This window comes from Zeugodacus cucurbitae, chromosome 3, assembly GCF_028554725.1.
Source record: "Zeugodacus cucurbitae isolate PBARC_wt_2022May chromosome 3, idZeuCucr1.2, whole genome shotgun sequence".
In the NCBI taxonomy this organism is placed as follows: Eukaryota; Metazoa; Arthropoda; class Insecta; order Diptera; family Tephritidae; genus Zeugodacus; species Zeugodacus cucurbitae.
Genome location: NC_071668.1, coordinates 26,871,867 through 26,891,731, shown reverse-complemented (window position 1 = coordinate 26,891,731; position 19,865 = coordinate 26,871,867). Strand labels below are relative to the sequence as shown.

General features: G+C 38.0%; 1 protein-coding gene across 1 annotated transcript; it reads left to right on the top strand.

The window, feature by feature from the left end:
• Window positions 1-4,282: 4,282 nt before the first annotated feature.
• Window positions 4,283-19,368, top strand: Tgfbi_7 (Transforming growth factor-beta-induced protein ig-h3). The gene is made up of 9 exons (XM_054227905.1): window positions 4,283-4,442; window positions 12,109-12,669; window positions 15,871-16,192; window positions 16,295-16,698; window positions 16,797-16,918; window positions 16,983-17,098; window positions 17,651-17,768; window positions 17,833-18,139; window positions 18,214-19,368. The coding sequence occupies exons 2-9, from the start codon at window positions 12,369-12,371 to the stop codon at window positions 18,315-18,317; spliced, it is 1,794 nt and encodes a 597-aa protein (XP_054083880.1). The 5' UTR covers window positions 4,283-4,442; window positions 12,109-12,368; the 3' UTR covers window positions 18,318-19,368.
• The last annotated feature ends 497 nt before the right edge of the window (window positions 19,369-19,865 follow it).

Below are 19,865 nucleotides of genomic sequence, written 5' to 3'. Positions count from 1 at the left end.
AAATAAAATTGTAACCCTTAATTACACTGAACAACACTCTGCTGGGTGTTGGACCAAGATTAGTTTCTCGGGGAGATTGAGTCAGAAGTAAAAAAAAGTTAGTTAGTTAGTTAGTTAAAAAAGTGATTTTCTAAGTTAGCCTCCAAAAACGAAAAAATTGCTTTCGAAGTAAAAAAAGGCTTTCTGAAAAGTATTATCACTAATTGCAGTATAAGTTACGAAGAAATCAATCATCAATATCGAAGAAATTTTGATATTGATTTCAAATTATTTCAAGGGTGTATAATATTTGTCGCGGCCATGAGGGGTTAATATTGGATGTTCGAAAAAAAATAAAACCTTTATTATTGAGAAATAATAATAAACTAAATGTTACGGGTTTTCCTTTTAATGGGTTTTAACTATGTAAGAACATTTTTGAAATCATTAGATGAACGATATTAATCTGGAGCGAGGATATAAAATATAGTGAGAATCTAAATTCAGCTATGCAATGCAAGTAAATAAAAACCCTGCGACACTTTTCTGATTCCGGCTACAACTCCCTAATGAACAACAACTAAAAACTATGTAAATATATAATAAAACAAGTAAGGAAGGGCTAAGTTCGGGTGACACCGAACATTTAATACTCTCGCAATTTATTTATTTAAATTTATTAATATAACAAACAATATGACTCACATATTCGGCATATATATGGAATAAAGTCCATTGAAAGTTTGAAAACCCTAATATTATGTATATAGGAGATAGGTGAAATTATGACCCGATTTCACTAATTTTTGGCACGGAGAAATATTATTAGAATAAACATATTCCCTCAAAATTGCTTCAAAATATCTGAGAGACTTAACTATAATTTCGGTAAAAAATTTGTTAGAAGTACTGAGGTCCTCATATTCGATATATAGGGTCTTGAAAACTTATGGACCGATTTCGACGATTTTTAGAAGGGTGATGGCACTCTTTAAATACAGTATTTCAGCGAAGTTCTGTTCCGATATCTTCACTAGTACTAACTTTATATATTGTAAAGTAAACTATTCAGACCGACTTCTGAGTTCTGGTATATGGGAAGTAGGCGTGGTTGTGATTTAGACTATTTTCACAACATATCATTGGGAAGGTAGGAAAATATTATGAACAGAATTTCATTGAAATTGGTCAAGTAGTTTCGGAGACATGGTTTTTGATCCATAAGTGGGCGGAACCACGCCCATTTAAAATTTTGTATACCATTCTGAGTACAGCTCTTCTGAACCTTCTTTATAATAAAATTTAAGGTTTCTGTTGGTTTTCCTTACTGAATTAAAGCATTTTTTGTAGTTTTCAACATAATCTTTGTATGGGAGGTGGGCGTTGTTATAGTCCAACTTCCTCCATTTTTGGACTGTATAAGGTAGTACCTAGAAGAAACGACTCTAGAAAGTTTCCTTGATATAGCTTTAGTAGTTTGCGAGATACATATGTACAAAAAACTTAGAAGGGGGCGGGGCCACGCCCACTGCCTCATAAAATTACATCCACGTATGACCCTTCATAGTGCTTTCACTTCAATGGCTTCCATTACGCCCATCTTCGAACTTAACCTTATTATGGTGCCAAGCAATACGTCTTCCAAGTTTCATCAAGATATCTCAATTTTTACTCAAGTTACAGTTTGCAGGACATCCGGATTTGAACTTTACTCGTCACCATCATTTGATATATATAACCCTATATCTAACTCGTTTAGTTCTATGACTTACAACCAACCGATATGTGCACAAAACTATAATACTCTCGTAGCAACTTTGTTGCGAGAGTATAAATATATTGTTAATATGCCCCTTATATTTAGAATAAATAATTAAGTATAATAAAATGGTTTAGTATTTTTTAGATCTCATCTATTCGTTTAGACATGAATTCAAACAGGAGCTGAAGATGATTTTTATTAATTTAGTCACTCCATGTAGCTTATATAATTCCAGCAGTTTTCAAATGGATTGAACTGGACTGTTTCCTGACAATCAGAGAGAGTAAATTCCATAAAAATATATTTTTTACAATCTGTAAGCGTTTTTAATGAATTATTGAACACTTTATTTCAATATTTTTATTAAATAAACCCAAAAATATATCAGTTGCAAGGGGTTGAATAATACAGAGAATTATATTTTGGAGCGTCTTCGAACAGCTGTACAATAGTTGCCACAACAACTTCTTTTAAAATCCCGATAAAATTTTCACCATTCACAGATCCCTTTAAACCACTCCAAACACTTGCACATGTATACAATATACATATGTACATATGTATATGATAAAAACAATTAAAAACAAGTAAGGAAGGGCTAAGTTCGGGTGTAACCGAACATTTTATACTCTCGCAATTTATTTATTTAACTTTATTTATATTATATAGTACATAATTTGACCCACATATTCGTCATATATATTGTATACAGTCCATTGAAAGTTGGAAACCATAAAATTAGGTTAGAAGCACCGAGGTCCTCATGTTCGATACATGGGGCCTTGAAAACCTATGGTCCGATTTCGACGATTTTTAGAAATGGGCTGCCACACTATAAATACAGTATTTGTGCAAAGTTTTGCACCGATATCTTCACTAGTGCTTACTATATATATTGTAAAGTAAACGATTCAGATCGTATTCAAAGTTCTGGTATATAGGAAGTAGGCGTGGTTGTGAAGCGATTTGGCCTATTTTCACAACATATCATTGGGATGTAAGGAAACTATTACAAACCAAGTTTAATTGAAATCGGTCTAGTAGTTCCTGAGATATGGTTTTTGACCCATAAGTGGGCGATACCACGCCCATTTTCCATTTTGTAAAAAAATCTGAGTGCAGGTTACATCTGCCATTTCTTATGTGAAATTTAGTGTTTCTGACGTTTTTCTTTAGTGAGTTAACCCACTTTTAGTAATTTTCAACCTAACTTTTGTATGGGAGGTGGGCGTGGTTATGATCCGATTTTTTTCATTTTTGGACTGTATTAGGAAGTGGCTAAAAAAACGACTGAATAAAGTTTGGTTTATATAGCTCTATTGGTTTGCGAGATATGTACAAAAAAATTAGTAGGGGGCGGGGCCACGCCCACTTCCCCAAAAAAATTACATCCAAATATTCATACCAAATTTTATTTCCATAGCTTTATTTATGGCTTAGTTATGGCACTTTATGTGTTTTCGGTTTTCGCCATTTTGTGGGCGTGGCAGTGGTCCGATTTGGCTCATTTTCGAAAGCAACCTTCCTATGGTGCCAAGAAATAAGTGTGCCAACTTTCATCAAGATATCTTAATTTTTACTCAAGTTACAGCTTGCACAGACGGACGGACGGACGGACGGACAGACAGACATTCGGATTTGAACTCCACTCTTCACCCTGATCACTTTGGTATATATAACCCTATATCTAACTCGTTTAGTTTTGGGTGTTACAAACAACCGTTATGTGAACAAAACTATAATACTCTCTTTAGCAACATTTGTTGCGAAAGTATAAATATTGCTCAGATTCCAACTACTTCAAAATTTTACATCGATTCTATACTAATGGTATTTTTAACTCAATCGGCGATTATACAAACTTCAAACTCCGTGGCGTATACGCAACAAATGTTTATTTGACTGATGTGGGCAACTCGTGCAAAAGCGTAAAAGCTTCGGAAGCTTTCTGTACGATGAAGTAGCATAGACATACACCACTCACCAACTGCAAAGCACTAAACTTATGAGCAACCACTTTGAGTGAACAAGGAAAGTGAAGCTTTAGCGTAAGATGTTGCTTGTAGAATGAATATGAAATAAAAATGTAGTTTTCTATAACTGTAAAATTTCACTTATTAAGTGCTTTTCATATATTTTTATCAAAGTATTTACATAGAAATATGAAATAAAATGCATTTTCTTTGCATTTCATTCGCCTCTTTAATGATTACTATAATTTTAGTGCAATAAAGTCGAGAAAAGAAGCAACATTGTTCGCTTCGAAGACGAATTGATTTGTAGGCACCCGAAGCGGCAGCAACCCCTACGTATGACAACAAACACAGTGCGATAGCAATAATAACAAGTGTAGCCAACACAGACAGCCGCTCTTTTGTGCCATTGTTACTACGAATAAAGGCGGCTACAACAACAGCAACAACAACAAACACAACAATAACAGCAACATTGCAGACATTTTGCAGAGCGCTAGCGCTTACTATCTTATCGTTTTGTGGAAAGCAGTGGAGGGGAGGGTCAGCCAGCCAGCCAGCCAGCTAAGTTCGTGCTGGGACCGAACTGCGCTGAGTTGATAGCTTCAATTCGTTGTAAATTTTCCGGCATAATAGACGCGACTTTCCGCGCAACGCGTACGTAATTTTTGGAGTCACTTGCTAACAAGCGCTAAAAAGGCAAATAAAACGCTCCTCATTAGCTGTGCGTATGTGTTTTGTTGTTAATATTTTCTTAATTTGTGCTTTTCGCAATTAATTGTGATCTGTTTGCATAATGCGGCATCAGCGTTAGTGGCAAGTGGTGCTGTGTAGCACCGAAAAATCGCAGATGACAAGTGTATCGATCGGGCAGTGAAAATTTGTTACTTTTCAAAAGGAATTTGTGCTAATTAGTGTAATAATTGGAGACAACCACAATCGCTTTCAACCGAAAAACGCGTTACTTAATTGCGGAAAATTTGATATTCGATACTCATACATATATTTTTTACGCTTTGTGTTGCACAAACAGATACATTTTCCAACGCTGCTGACGCCACATATATTCACTTGAGCTCGTGCATTTACCGTTATATACATACATACATATATATATATATACATTTCGTGTGTGTGTGTGGCGCTGCGACTGATTGTGGTGGCAAGTAGCTCGCAGTAAACACTGTGTCCACTGCTGGCTGGCCACCTGTGCGCCCAGCTGCCCACTGCAATCGCACCGGATACACATTTCAGCTGCCATTCACTCGGCCAGTGCTTCCACACACCGCACCCGCATATCTACACACACACACACACACTCACACCTGCACATTGGTATTCATGAATGTGTCTCTAAAAATCGTAGTAAAATTGCTTGAGAAGTGCTGTGTGAAAAAAGCCTCAAACGAACGCAGCCGAAGCAATCGTACATTTATGTAAACACGAATTTGTTCGAGTAATTTAATGTGCCGGCTTTTTTACGAGCGCCAGTGAAAATATTTTACGGCGAATCAATTGATTACAATTACAAATATTGCTTACGAAATGTATACATATGGGCATACTCAATTATAATTGATTTAAAAATATTATATGTAGACATTTAGTAAATTTGACACTTATTAAATCATAACGAGTGATCTTAGATTGTTCGCTCATATTATGACATATAATATATCAATTAGGAAAGTGAGTGATGTCTTGAGGACGAGTAATCCAGCGTCAGAATCGGGCTGTTCATCATAACGATAATAATGCTATATTTATCGGCGACCATCATGGTGTAATGGTCAGAGCCACGCTCTAAAATTAAGTTTGTTTCAACATTAGCTGGAAGAGTCTTGAATTTCAAATCCTGCCGTATACAGTGCTCCGCGCACGGATCAGTATAAAATTTTAAACGTGGTTAGCTTGAAATTTGAACTTTAAGTTAGGTTAGTCTAGTAGGCCACATAGACCAGTTTTAGTCCTTTCCGATACTAGATGGATTGCCATCACGTAGCCAATGAGGAGTAGTCATCATTTAGGATGCCCGCTTCATGCGACGCCCTTGATGCGAATTTTAGAAGTTTATGTAGTTTTACTAACGATAGACCTTCCAAATTCTCGTACTGTCAGGCCACCAAATGCTGGAACCGTTGCCTTGACAATGCAGGACAAGAGCACAAGAGATGCTCCATCGTTTCTTGATACCTTGCTATTGACCTTTTCTGCAGTCATCTCGGTTCCTCTTCCCCATCTTACAGAAGTGTGCCGCCATCTGACAGTGGCAAGTTGAATTCCAACCATGTACATGCAGTCCCTTCTATCGTGCGACAGAAGGAATTTTGTGTATTTCTGGTCGACGGCTTTACACTTGGCTTTAGCTGTTTTGCACGCCTGTACATTTTTCCAACACGTTATGATCTTCCTTGCCATGTACCTGTGTAGATCATCGCAACAGTGCATGGGTTTGCCAATATTGGCCCGGATATTTCCGAATGACACTTGTACACCACTTTTGGACTTTATTTTACAAACAAAATTATCTGCAGAATTTCGTAAGAATCTTTATTTCATGTTACATAAGCAATTTTTTCTTCAAACAGGGCGCAACCTGTTTTAGGAAGAAGGCGCGAAACTAGCATTCAGTTCGGTGACAGTATGATCGAGATTAAGTAAGATTTAAGGAATGCATAGGTACATTATCAGTGAACCGCGGAATATTACTATACGAGTGATCTAACAAAAGAAGTAAACTAACAAAAGAAGTCACCTTAGCCACTTTGTCACCGGAGTGAGAACAATTCGGTTGTGGTATACATAAGTTCGAGCGTGAGCTCAATAAACATTGAACAACAACCAACACGTGTATGGTTGCTATTACCTTCTGGCCCGGAGTGGACTCTAAGAGGTCATTCAAATTGCTCTCTCTCCGCACTATTCATTTAGCTGCAATCATAATAGTGCTGACTGGACAGTGTCCAAGAGGCACGCATGCGCTGAGACTAAATAATTTGTCAAGCGCAATCTGTCAAAGCTGTACGAAAGAAGGCGAGGTGGAATCATACATGAATTTTCCAGACCGAAGTCAATGCATCTCGGTAGACATACATACATCCGGCAAACCAAGTGAATTGACTAGCATTGATATTAGGTGGTTTTAGTAATCTGTGAAGAGTTCTACGCGCTTCGTCAATACGCGAGAGTTGTCATGATCCACAAAACTTCCTTATGGTTTAAGTGGCAAGAATCAACCTCATAACCTAACATATCCTAGTTAACGATTAAATTATGCAATTTTTGGACGACCGAATATTTTTGTATTATTCTTTAATATTACGTAAGCATTTTAACTTTATGCGATTCATTTTTGGGAGACTCGTCGAGTTTCTTAGATATTTTGTTATTTTTATTTATATTGATATTGTTATGATATTGTTGGACATCTTTTTCTTTCAGGCCCATTTTCCTATTTTTTAACCATAAGTAGTAGTCCTATTTTTTAACCATAAGGGGGGGGCCCTTTTAAACAAATTGCATTTTTAAGTATTTAGTGGGTCCAATACACAACTAAGCTCTTTATTAGTATGCACTTATGCACACAGAAATATTTTGAAAGTTTCATAAGCTCATAAATACGAGAATATTTATTATGCCTTATTCGAAAATGAGATCATTGGTCTATAAAAGTTTGTTTATTACCGCCATAATCATCATCATTATGATTCACTAAGCGTCTATTCCTCACACAATACTTTTAATATGCAACGAACTTTCCGCACATTTCGACGTCGTCACAATGGATGAGCGGACGATTAGACGAAGAACGGTGTGTATTTATGGGCTATACCAGAGCATGCAAGCGACAAAGCAAGGGGCGATTGTCTAGAATGAAACAGTGGCTTAAACTGTGGTCCAACCAACACGCACGAAGTGTGCGACCAACCGGACTACAACTTCACCAAAAATAGACGGCGAAAAGTGTGCGAACGTGAACTGCATTTTAAATATCGACAGCGGCCAGTAGCGCGGCGGCAGTGGACTTGTCACATAGGAACGGGAATGCAGACAAACTTTATTATTATACAACGCACTGATAACTGGTGGAGTGATAACAATCTCTCCTTCAGCCACTGTCGACTCGTACTTGATGTTGCAACGCAGTTGCGGTATTTTTATCCGCTATGCGATGATGCTGATTTCTGCAAGCGAATGCTGAAAAACCTGATATGCCATAATTGAAGATTGCCAACAATAGAGTAGTCAAAGGGAGACGGCGGACGGCTAAGCAGTGATTCCACAAGTCACAGCGCCCACAGACCAGTCGGACGAAGACAACGTCAGTTGCGCGGTTATATTGCGTTGATAAATGATAAAAGTTAAAAGTTCCTCCGGCGCACACAGGTATACACTGGCATTCGCACAAACGAGACACGGACAAGTAAGTAAACAACCAAGCACACAGAGAGACCGACAGTCAAACCAACAGACGGACAGTCACCGGCGAACTTGCATAGAGCCGCGACTTTTTTCGGTTGCACAATTTCGCAAAGGCATAATCATGAATAATGAGCGCTCGACCAGCGCAGCCAACACCACCTTCACCGCCACCGTCGCCGCGGCTGCAGTCCCACACGTCTCAATGTATGTGTGTATAATTTGGACCCGCCAGCCGTGAGCCGCCGCAATGGCAGCAAATTTGACGCGCGGCCAGTACAAATCGAGAATTTGCTGAGCGCGGACGGTGAAAAAATCTGGCGGCGGACGCAAAGCGCAAACGAAAGCAGTGTTATTAAGTGAATTGAAGTGGAAGTGCAGGAAGAAGCAGCACTGAGGCGCAAGAAAAAGAAGCAGTGCAAATAGAATTCAATTGAACATTTAAATTGGATGTTGAATTGTGAAAGGCGAATTGAAATTGAAATTAAAATTAAAATTGGGTGTAATTGGTGTAAGAAAGGCGCACTACCGTTCTATCCGACCGACAGTTGAATGGTTGGTTACTCCCCTTAGGCATGTGCAATCGCGTGTGTATGTGGTAGGGCCGAGCGTAGGGCAACGGCAGACAGGCTTTTGATTTGATTACTCTGCAGCTTTGTGCATTGCACAGACTGTGATTTCAGTGGCAATTTGCCACTGCACATGCAATTTGCGGAAGTTAACGCGGCGTCCGAAAGCTTTCATTGTATTTGGCAGTGGTCCTCAAAGTAAAATAATATGACTTAATTAAGCACTTTAAATTAAATATGAAATTAGTATTTCAAAATGCTGATGAAATCGAAAATAAAATTTTCATTCGCGTCGTGTTCTCAGTGTGCTCAGCGCTGCTAATGGCGATTTTATCAAAATATTTACGCAGTTAATTTCATTGTGGCATCATCTTCAATTTAAATCCATTTAATTTAGCGTTGTTCCGCTATAATCAACCGCTCGAACAACTAGCGCACAAATATACATACACAACCAACTGAATAATACAGCACTTTGGTGCAGACTTTACACATACAACAACAACAACAGCAAACACAACTAAATATAAAATCGTCCATAAGTACATGCACATGACGCGCATACTAAACTACGCTCTAAAACTAACGGTATCTAATGTGTACACTTCTATCAAATGGACGACATGACCTGCGCTGAGCTGCGCTGCTGGCCCAACTGTCCCCGAACAGCCTTGTATGCGATCAAATTTAAGTGGCCACTCAACTATTCTGCTCAACGTGACGTCGACCGTGCAGCATCCACCTCTGACCGCACCTTTTCCACTTTGCAGCACAACATTGTGATTATTTGTTTATCTCGTTGAGTGTTCTGCTCTTCTTCTATTTACTATTCTCTTTCATTTATCCCGTTTGCATACTATTTTAGTTCGAGGTTTGTGAGACCAAGCTCCATGTATATACTTAGGTATGTATATAGTTTTCATTGTTTGAGGACTCAAGTCGTTTGTTGACGATTTGCCTAGCCAAAGCACAGACGTTTGGTCAACTTTGCCAAAGCAGTGCACAAATAACAATAGTTAAATTTTTGGCCGAGTTTTTGCAGAGCCTTACTAGTCTAAACTTTCAAGGAAACATACTGCGTAGTAGTCTTTCATAACACCCGTCTTCGTGGGACGGCCGTTACTATTTGTCAGGGTTTAACTAACACTTTTTAGCAACTTTTGTAATCCCCTTCTTTCCTTATAATTTTCAAATCGATCTAAATCTTTGCTTTAATTCTCAGTAATAATTCTTATACCCCGGGGGGTCATCGGAATAATATTTTTTTGACGTCTACTGCCTGCATCGTCTTTGATGGCTTGTAAGGAATTTGCAAACCACTGAAAAATAGGGTCTTCGCTGGACCAAAACTTAGTGTGCCATTTTATCTTGTTTGTTTTTAAGATTATGGCACTTAAATAATATATATAAAGGGCGAGGTTCCTTAGTTTTTTAAATAAAAACACACAGAAAATTCAATTGAATGAAGAATGTTTATTATCATTCGAAAGAACATTCTTTGGCATTTATTTTTTAAAGATTATCTCTATTTCAAATGGTTACGTCTCAGATGGACCAACCGTTGAGTCTAATTATCGATGACTCGTTCGTCCATTAACTGGCGAAAGATATGCGTGATGTTTTGCTCCAAGAGCTGAATCGAAACGCAATAGTCCGCATAGGCTTTAGTCTTTACATATCCCGGCAGGAAAACGGTGTGATATCACACGATCTTGGTGGCCAATCGCAAAGCCCAAAACGTGAAATTATCTACTCACCGAAGTGTTCTCTCAATAATCCATTGATTGATGTGATGTTTGGGAAGTGGCGCCGTCTTGTTGAAACGAAATGTCGCTGAGATCACGAGTCTTAATTTCAGGCATCAAATAATCGGTTATCAAAGCGCGATAACGGTCGCCATTGACGGTTACGTTCTCACCGGGATCATTTTTGAAGAAATATGAACCGATGATTCCTCCGACCCACAAACCGCACCAAGCCGTTATTTATCTGGATGAAAAAACAACTCTTGAATCTCTTTATGTTGCTCTTCATCCCAAATGCGGCAAATGATTCTCCACTACGGCTGCTATACATATTTTCTTCACTGCGTGCGGGATGTGGTCTATTCGGTCGAATATTGTCCAATAATGAATGCTGGGTCTCAAGGTGGGTGATGATGTTGCGAAGAGTACGCTCAGTAGGCCGATTATGTTGAGCATAAGTTGAGCGAAGCGCGGAAACACATTCTTTACAGAACGTGAGGTTCTTAGTAAAGTTAAGTAATTCGAAAACGTTGTTCAGGCTTAAGTCTTTCCATGATGAAATGTCAAACAATACTGAACAAATATAGGAACCAATTGTCTGACAGTTGTAAAATGTTTAAAATTTAATGAATAAGTAGATGTTTCTTGGAGGCAGCAAATACCGCCGAGCTTCTTACAATGTTGTTAGCAAATTGATATTTTTATTATTGTCTAGTTGGAATGTTGATATCAATATTTGTTGTCTCTTATTGCGCAACAGCTTTTTCCTTACCAATTTCGGTAAAAATATTTGAAATTATTATAACTAGTATTACCGTTAGCTATTTATCTACAATTCGCTAGAGATATTTCATGATATTTAGTGCATAACTTCTTACCGCCTGTATACTCAACTCAACGCGCTCAACAATTGCATTATCGCATTTTTGCCAATTTATTGTAATTATCATCTCTGTACGTGATTGACATAACAAAACCATTGAAATACCATTCGCGTGCGTCGGCGACAAGTCTTACACAACACCTGAATGCTGCCTAGATAGTTTTGTGAACGAAATAGTACATAGTAATTCAATAGCATACGCTTATACAAGTGTTATTGGTAATGAGCGGTCTTGCTTTTCTTGTGCGCGCGCACTTCTACGGCAAGTGCTCAACGAACGCCACACAAAAAGCCACAGAAGCCAAAACGACAACGCCGTTAAAGCAACGGCGACGTGGTCTAAAATGGAAAAGCACATTGTGTGGCGAATGCGCAATTTGGGAAAAGTGCGCTAGACAAAAGCGAAAGACTACTAACTAAACCGGTTAGCGGCTGGCAAAATCTCCGGAAAATTTCCAGTAGCAATTTTGTGCTGATTTTTTCGATTTTTTTTTATTGTTTTTTGTGTTGTTGTGTCGTGTGCCACTCAACGAAATATTTTCTTGTTGCGTTCACAACAGTCTACGATTTGAAAGTCGTTCGCTACAAAACGTTTTTAACTCCCGAACCGCGTGCCAGCATAAACGCCTGCCTGCGCGGCATACTAATACCGCATTAGATAGTTGTACTTAAGCATTCTAGTGTGGATCGTTAAATACGTACATACATATAGTGTGTATAAATTTATGCAGACATAAAATCGGCTAAAACATTTGCCATTGTTTTGTCTTTGTCACAGTGTATACAGCGATGTAAGGCGACAGAAGCGCGCGCGCAATTCTCAACTCAGCACTTGCAACGCCTGCGCAATAATGAACAAAATAGTGGTGCCATAACAAGAACATAAAGAAGCAAAATCCAACAACAATAACAAGAAGTGCTTTCATTAACAATTTTTGCTTGTCAAAACAATAAAAAATAAATAAAATAAAATAGATAACTTCTTAATACGCACATATCAGTTGCGAAAATATTTCCAACGCGAGTGAGTGTTAAAAAATGAGCAACAATTTAAACGGGCGCCCGCTGGCGACGTGTGTCGCTGCAATGGCGCTGATCTGTGCTGCAGCGTTTAGCTGCGTGTCTGCTGATGGTGCCGACATCGGCCCTGCAGCACAATTGGATCCGACATTGAAAAATATCAAACATATCGAGAACAAAATTATGCCAGATGTGAAGTCCTTGGCCAATGAGCGTCCCAGGGCCGAGGGCATAGACGCCGAAAAGTGGCAGCAGGTGCAGCGTTTCATGGAGGACGGCATGCCTGTGCTGGAGCTCTATGGTTACAAACCAAAAAGAGGTAAGCATGAATATATTTATCATACCTGGGTGTTCCTTAAAAATTGCTTCAAGTTAGATTAGGTTAGGTTGTGTTTCCCTTTGGAGAACAGCCATATAACTAACTTGGGTTACAAACGTTGATTGCACGACTAAATACCGAAGTGAAATAGTGCTCATGTGTAATCTCAGCTGCATTGAAATAAATAGTACTAGAGATAAAGACATATATATATATATATATAAGTATATTTGGCGTAGGAACCGCTTTAAGCGATTATAGCCCAATCCACCATAGCGCGCCACTCGTTTCTCCTTTTTACTTTTTGGCGCCAACTGGAAATACCAAGTGAAGCCAGGTCAGTTTCCACTTGATCCTTCCATCGGAGTGGAGGTCGTCCTCTTCCGCGGCTTCCTTCTGTGGATACTGCATCGAACACTTTCAGAGCTGGAGTGTTTTCATTCATCCGTACATCTTCATCCATCTGTTTAGAGGACCATAAATCTTGCCCAAAACCTTTCTCTCGAAAACCCCTAGAGTCGTCTCATCGAATGTTGTCATCGTCCACGCTTCAGCGCCATACATCAGGACGGGAATAATGAGCGACTTATAGAGTTTGATTTTGGTTCGTTGAGAGAGGACTTTACTTTTCAATTGCCTACTCAGTTCAAAGTAGCCCCTGTTGGGAAGAGTGATTCTGCGTTGGATTTCGAGGCTGACATTTTTGGTGTTGTTAATGTTGGTTCCCAGATAAACGAAATTATCTACAACTTCAAAGATATGACTGTCAACAGTGACGTGGGAGCCCATACGCTTCGCTTACGCCAGCAGCTGTGCTCTCTATTTAGCTCTGCAGCTCGTAAATATTATTTTTTCCAGCAATAGATTGAAGAAGTCACACGATAGTGAGTCGCCCTGTCTAAAACTTCGTTTGGTATCGAACGGCTCGGAGAGGACCTTCCCGATCATGACGGAGCTTTTGGTGTTGCTTAACGTCAGTTTACATAGCCGTATTAGTTTTGAGGGTATACCAAATTCAGACATCGCGCCATACAGGCAGCTCCATTTCGTACTGTCGAAGGTAGCTTTAAAATCGATGAAAAGGTGGTGAGTGTCAATTCTTCTACCAATTACCGTGGGATAAGCAACCTCAACATTGCATACAAGGTCCTGTCGAGCGTATTCTGTGAAAGACTAAAGCCCACCGTCAACGAACTGATTGGACCTTATCATTGTGGCTTTAGACCTGGACCAGGTATTCACCATACGCCAAATCTTGGAAAAGACCCGAGAGAGAAGAATCGACACTCATAATAATTTATATGCAATGGAGAAGTATTTCACTATATATCCATGCTCATTTGATTTTTATAGACAACTAACTACCTCCTTCTGATAAACCCTGATAGAGGAACATATTACTATAGTTAATCAGCTTAGCCATAGTTTGCAAAATATTTTCAAAGTATTTGTACCAGACCCCTTCCGAAATATACTTATCTTGATGGAATTTAAATATCTCACATTTAAATTGTGGATTGGAATAACTATTACTTTCAACATTTTTTATATACAATCGACTTAAGTGGTGATCTTCATTTAATATTTAACTGACTTTTACTGAGCCATTATTTTCTATATCCAATAACCATCGTATGATTATATTAAATTAATTTATGGGATACCAGTAGTATGTTCTTGCCTCAACAATAATGATAGACAAAGAGAAAAGTGGTCTGGAAAAGCTTTCTGTGTTATTCTGAGCACTGAGGGCATTTATGTGGAACATAGACAATAACTATAGCTAATATATGACAACTTCTTCCCGAGATTTAGTTCCTCGAGACATACAGATGATTGAAAATTAGTTGTTTTTATAGTTTAAATGGATATACAAGTAAATGTATAATTAGTTCCAAATCATGATAGAAAATTTTATAACATAACGTTAAATTAAAACAAGTAAGGAAAGGCTAAGTTCGGGTGCAACCGAACATTTTATACTCTCGCAATTTATTGCTATATTTTTATTAAGATAACACACAATTTGACCAATAGAAAAACGAAAATCATCATATATGGTAAATAGGCTAAGGTAATTCGTGAACCGATTTCACTCATTTTCATCACCAACATACATTATATCTGAGAGTATATGCTCACTTAATTTGGTTAAGTATTTCACATATTAACCGATTTATAAGCTATTGTGACCATCGTATTTTTGAAAATCCTATAATTAGATATATAAGAGCTAGGAGATTCTGTTACAGAGACACACTCTAAGAAGAAAAAGATTTCTTGTGAATTAAATTAAGATACCTGAGAGATTTACCGAAATTTTCGGTGAAAAATTGTCATGGGACACTGAGTTCTTCATATTCGATATGCGGGGCATTGAAAAGTTAAAGTCCGATTTCGACAATTTTTTTACAAGTGATGCCACAGATCTTCAATAATAAGATGGAATTCAAAATTTAGTTATATGGGAAGTTGTCGTGGTTGTGAACCGATTTCATCACACGTGACATCAGGGTGTCAAGAAAATATTATATACCGAATTTCACTGACATCTGTCGAGTACTTCCCGAGATATCGTTTTTCACCCATAAGTCGACGATGCCACGCCCATTTTCAATTTTGTAAAAAAATCTGAGTGAGTTTCTAGTGATTTTCCTTACTTGTTTAAAACACTTTTAGTAGTTTTCAACAAAAAGTTTGTATGAAAGGTTATAATCAAATTTCCTCCATTTGTAGACTGAATGAAGAAGAGCTTCATGGAAAAGACTGTACACTTGTTTGGTTGATATAGCTTTAGTAGTTTATAAAATATGTACATAAAACTTAGTAGAGGGCGGGGCCAAGTCCACTTTCCCAAAAAAATTACATTCAAATATTTGAAAGTAGTGCGATCCTTTGTACCAAATTTTACTTTTATAACTTTATTTGTGGCTTAGTTATGGTTCATTATCTGTTTTCGGTTATTGCCATTTTGTGGGCGTGGCAGTGATCCGATTTCGCCCATTTACGAAAGCAATGGTGCCTAGGATCACGCAATCTCATCTTAAATCCTTTAATATTCCATGAAAATATTTTTTTTAATACTATCTTCTTCGCTCACTTTTAATAAAGTGATATTTTTTAACAAACCATATACGAATATAGTATATTTTCATATCAACACTTAAAGAAAACTGAACTTTCGAACTATCTACTTAACAGACACGCAGTTTACCATGATTATACCGAAAATCGACGTACGGACCATCGAAAAGCCACGGCTTAAAGAATTTATGCTGGAACATTTGGTGCCTGGAAAAATCTATGAAAACTTTGCCGATGACGATGTCTACGGCAATGGCAACGGTCATAAAATCCATTTGTATAAAGTGGAAAAGTCCCAAAATAGTTTGTGGTTACTAAACGGATATCTCGTTTTGTACAAGATGCGCTTGAACGATAACATAATGGCTATTGCAATTGATGGCTACCTTGGTGACCGGAAATCGCCATATTCCAAGCGCAACATACAAGAATCGAATAGGTAAGCGCAATACTTGAAATCAAGTGCTTGTAAACTAAATTCCAATTTCGCTAAAATAAACTGAAACTTTTCTTGCATACACACTCGCATGCCAATCCGCAGTCGTTATAATGAACCGCAACGTTTGGAGATGCGCAACACCACCACAACGCATGCCAAAATCGAGCCCATACTAAAGGAGTCGAAATCCAGCCCACTGATGTCCTTCCTCAACAGCATGAAAAGTGGCACCAAAGTTTTTCAGCATTTCCTGTCCAAAAGCAATCTCACACAGATAATGGACGATGGCTCCTACACGATACTCATACCGTCCGACAATGCCTTTCAACGTTGGCATCCCATCGACTGGGGCTTCTACCCGTTCAGCGTGCATGAGTTCACCGAAAGTGTGTTGCGTAACCACTTCCTGCCCACACAACATCCGTTGCGCATGGCCGAAGTGAAGAACACCGACCAGATGGTGGTGCGAACTATGGGCGGTGAGAATGTGGTCTTCCGCGGACATCGTAAGTGCAATTACACTGTTTGTGTGCTTCCTTTTTTTTTTTGGCTGACATCACTTTGCTGAAATGTAATATATCTCTTTCTCTCTCTTCTCTTTCAGCTGGTCCAACTGTGAATAATGTATCTATTATGTCGGACTATGCACTGGTAAATGGCAATCAAGTGTTCCTAATCTCCGAGGTTTTATTTGTGTCAGAAGCCGTGGTTTCCAAATTACATCAGGTAAAATGAACCAACAAAATCACCAACACGGTGTGTGCGTATGTTAATTTATTCATTCATGCAGATGCACAAGGATAAGGAGACACCACCACTGCTGGCCTTCCCGTGGTTTGGCGCACAATTTTTGTCGCACTCATTTTTGGCATTGGAACGTGACCCCAGATTTACACAAATTACAAGGTAACACACAGTTTTTCTTTTAAAAGAATCGCCTCACAAGCATTTAAAGAGGAGATGTTTATGTATATGATAACACCTACACGTTTGAGTTGTAACAGTTACACAACTGTAGTCTTCTTATGAAAGAGCTCTGTTTATGTGGCATAGGCACACTTAAGAGGTTCTGCTGTAAAATAAACAGATCTCCTTTTAACATAAGGTACCCTCTCAGCAAAGAAAACTGATAGTACCTGACAACCGTTTCGGCAATTTTATCTAATTAATACGAGCTCGATCGCAATAAAAAAAGATGAAGGCAGCAAATTATGAAGCATTCTAGCTCAGCTTAAATTTACTGATTACCAAAACTAAATAAAACCCACTGACTGAATCAGGAACTTTTTCGAGATTATCTTGCTGAAACTAAAGATTGAGTGAAGAGCAACCAAGATCAAGTTAATTTAATCAGTCGAAAATTATTAAGAGGAGGATTTTGCTAAATAAATACTTAGCTTGCTTAGTTTTCCTCTACGATCCTAGCAATCATTAATCTATTACATTTTTCCTTTACAGATACTTGAACAACGCCGAAATAGCACCACATGTCTCTGGCGCTAATTACACTTTCTTTGTGCCCGAAGATAGAGCATTTGAACGACTTGGTTTCGACAGACTCTCCGATGATGTGATGGTACGAATGAATCATATATTTTCTGTAAACATTTCCTCAAAATGTTCTCCATTGAACCTAATAGGCCTCCCCACGCGGCATCAAGATGTTACTGAATCACTTTGTACGCGGACGGCTTTACGATCGCGATCTGCGGGACAACGAGGTGTTCGAAACAATTGGTGGTGGCCACATTAAGATCACACGCAATCCAGGCAGCAATGCAACCAGTGTCAATAACGCCAAGATTACCGAAAGTGAAGTATTCGTCTATAATCTGGGCACAATGTTCTATATTGACGATATACTTTACGCACATTTGCTACGTGAATATGTCTCGAAGCCGACGAAAACGAGATCCGACCCCAACGGTAGTGGCGGTGGTGGTGGACGTAAGAAAGAAGAAAAAAAATATTTTTGAACTCTACAATATTATTACACTTACTTTTCTCTATTTTTGCTGCAGAACGAAATGGTGACTACATTATTGGTGATCAGGATGATGAGTTCGATGATGAGATTATAACGCCGAAGGCACTACCCGTCCAGATTTTTGAACTTCCACAATAGATGCTAATATGAATGAAATTCAAATTATTTACATTGGTTAAAGCATATACAAAATGAGGAGTATTCCAATAATACGTAGTATTTGAGGTTATATTTTCGGTAAACAAATATACATACATACATATTACTTGTGTAAGTGTGGCTCAAAAGAGGGGCGAAAGAGGAGGAGTAGCAGGCCACATCAATGCCACGTGTATAGATTGATTTGTATTTTGTTAATTTTATGTTATCGCTCGAATCTTTCTTAATATAAGTTTGTAAATTTTCAATCGAATACTTTTGAAGTGAAGTGCGTATTTAATTAAACCATACTGGATGGAGAGAGATGAAAAAGAAAAATAACGAAGAGTGAAATTTAAATGTATACCACAACAGACTATATTAAAAATAATAATCCACGGTCCATAGATACATACATACATATATGAGGAAAAATTAAGAAAATTTGATAGCATAAACTTGAAATTTCTAATCTCATAAGCAAGTAACTAATGGAGTTAATCTAATAAGAAATAACCAATTAAAGTAAAAATTAAGAAATCTGCTAAAAATTCATTCAGTAGTGTGGAAACTTTCCTTGTGCTTCGCATTAGTGATTTAATGGATTTCTCTAATAGTATGCCTTAGCATACCAAACACATGTTATATAACTATAGTATTGTAGTAGTACTTGAAAGTGCAGGGCGGTGTAAGGATATATAAAACATTCTGCTAAAAAAATTTAGGCAAAAACATTAACATATCGTCATATACAGAAATGTATGCAAAATTAAAATAAAAATTGTGAAATTTGATAAATAACAAAAACAAAAATACTCCAAAACTCAATTATGTAATATCTCGAACCGAAAAATGTACTGGCAATGTCAAATGGAAAACTGAGAAATGTGCGACGGAGAGTATCTCTAATTGTGACATGAATTTATAACTGTAGCAATATTAAGTAAACAATTTTATATTAACACGAAATTCGATAGTTTGTTAACAATAAAACAAAACATAATATAAATAATAAAACAATAAAGAAGATAAAAACAACAACACTGATAAATGTTTTATATAGCCTGTGACCAGGAATGAACATACTTAACAATTGAACCTTTGAGTGGAAATTGTTAACTTTATTTCCTTTTAACTATCTAGCTAGATTTTTTACAAGGAAATATAAAATCCTTCAATGGATGCTACCCTCGCTAAATGGAACAGAACTTTCACGTACCTATGGGTAAACATGGAAGCACAATGTGGAATAAAGGGTATGCATGTAGGCAGTTGCTCGAGAAAAGTTCAGCGGCTCGAAGCGCTTTGTATAACGAGAACACTAATAACCACACTTACGTCGACTCATGCATGGGTATTTAACCGCCGTTTGAATCCTGTCTCTTTGCCGAAAACTACGCGGCAAAATCGCAGAGCGACTACTAGCGGGAGGAGAATTTATATATAGAGCCATGGGGCATAGCTTGGTGGGTAAGGACAGTCTGGCAGGACCGACTACTTAAACCAATTTCTCAACTGAGAAAGAAGATTCCGAGTAAACCAGAAAAA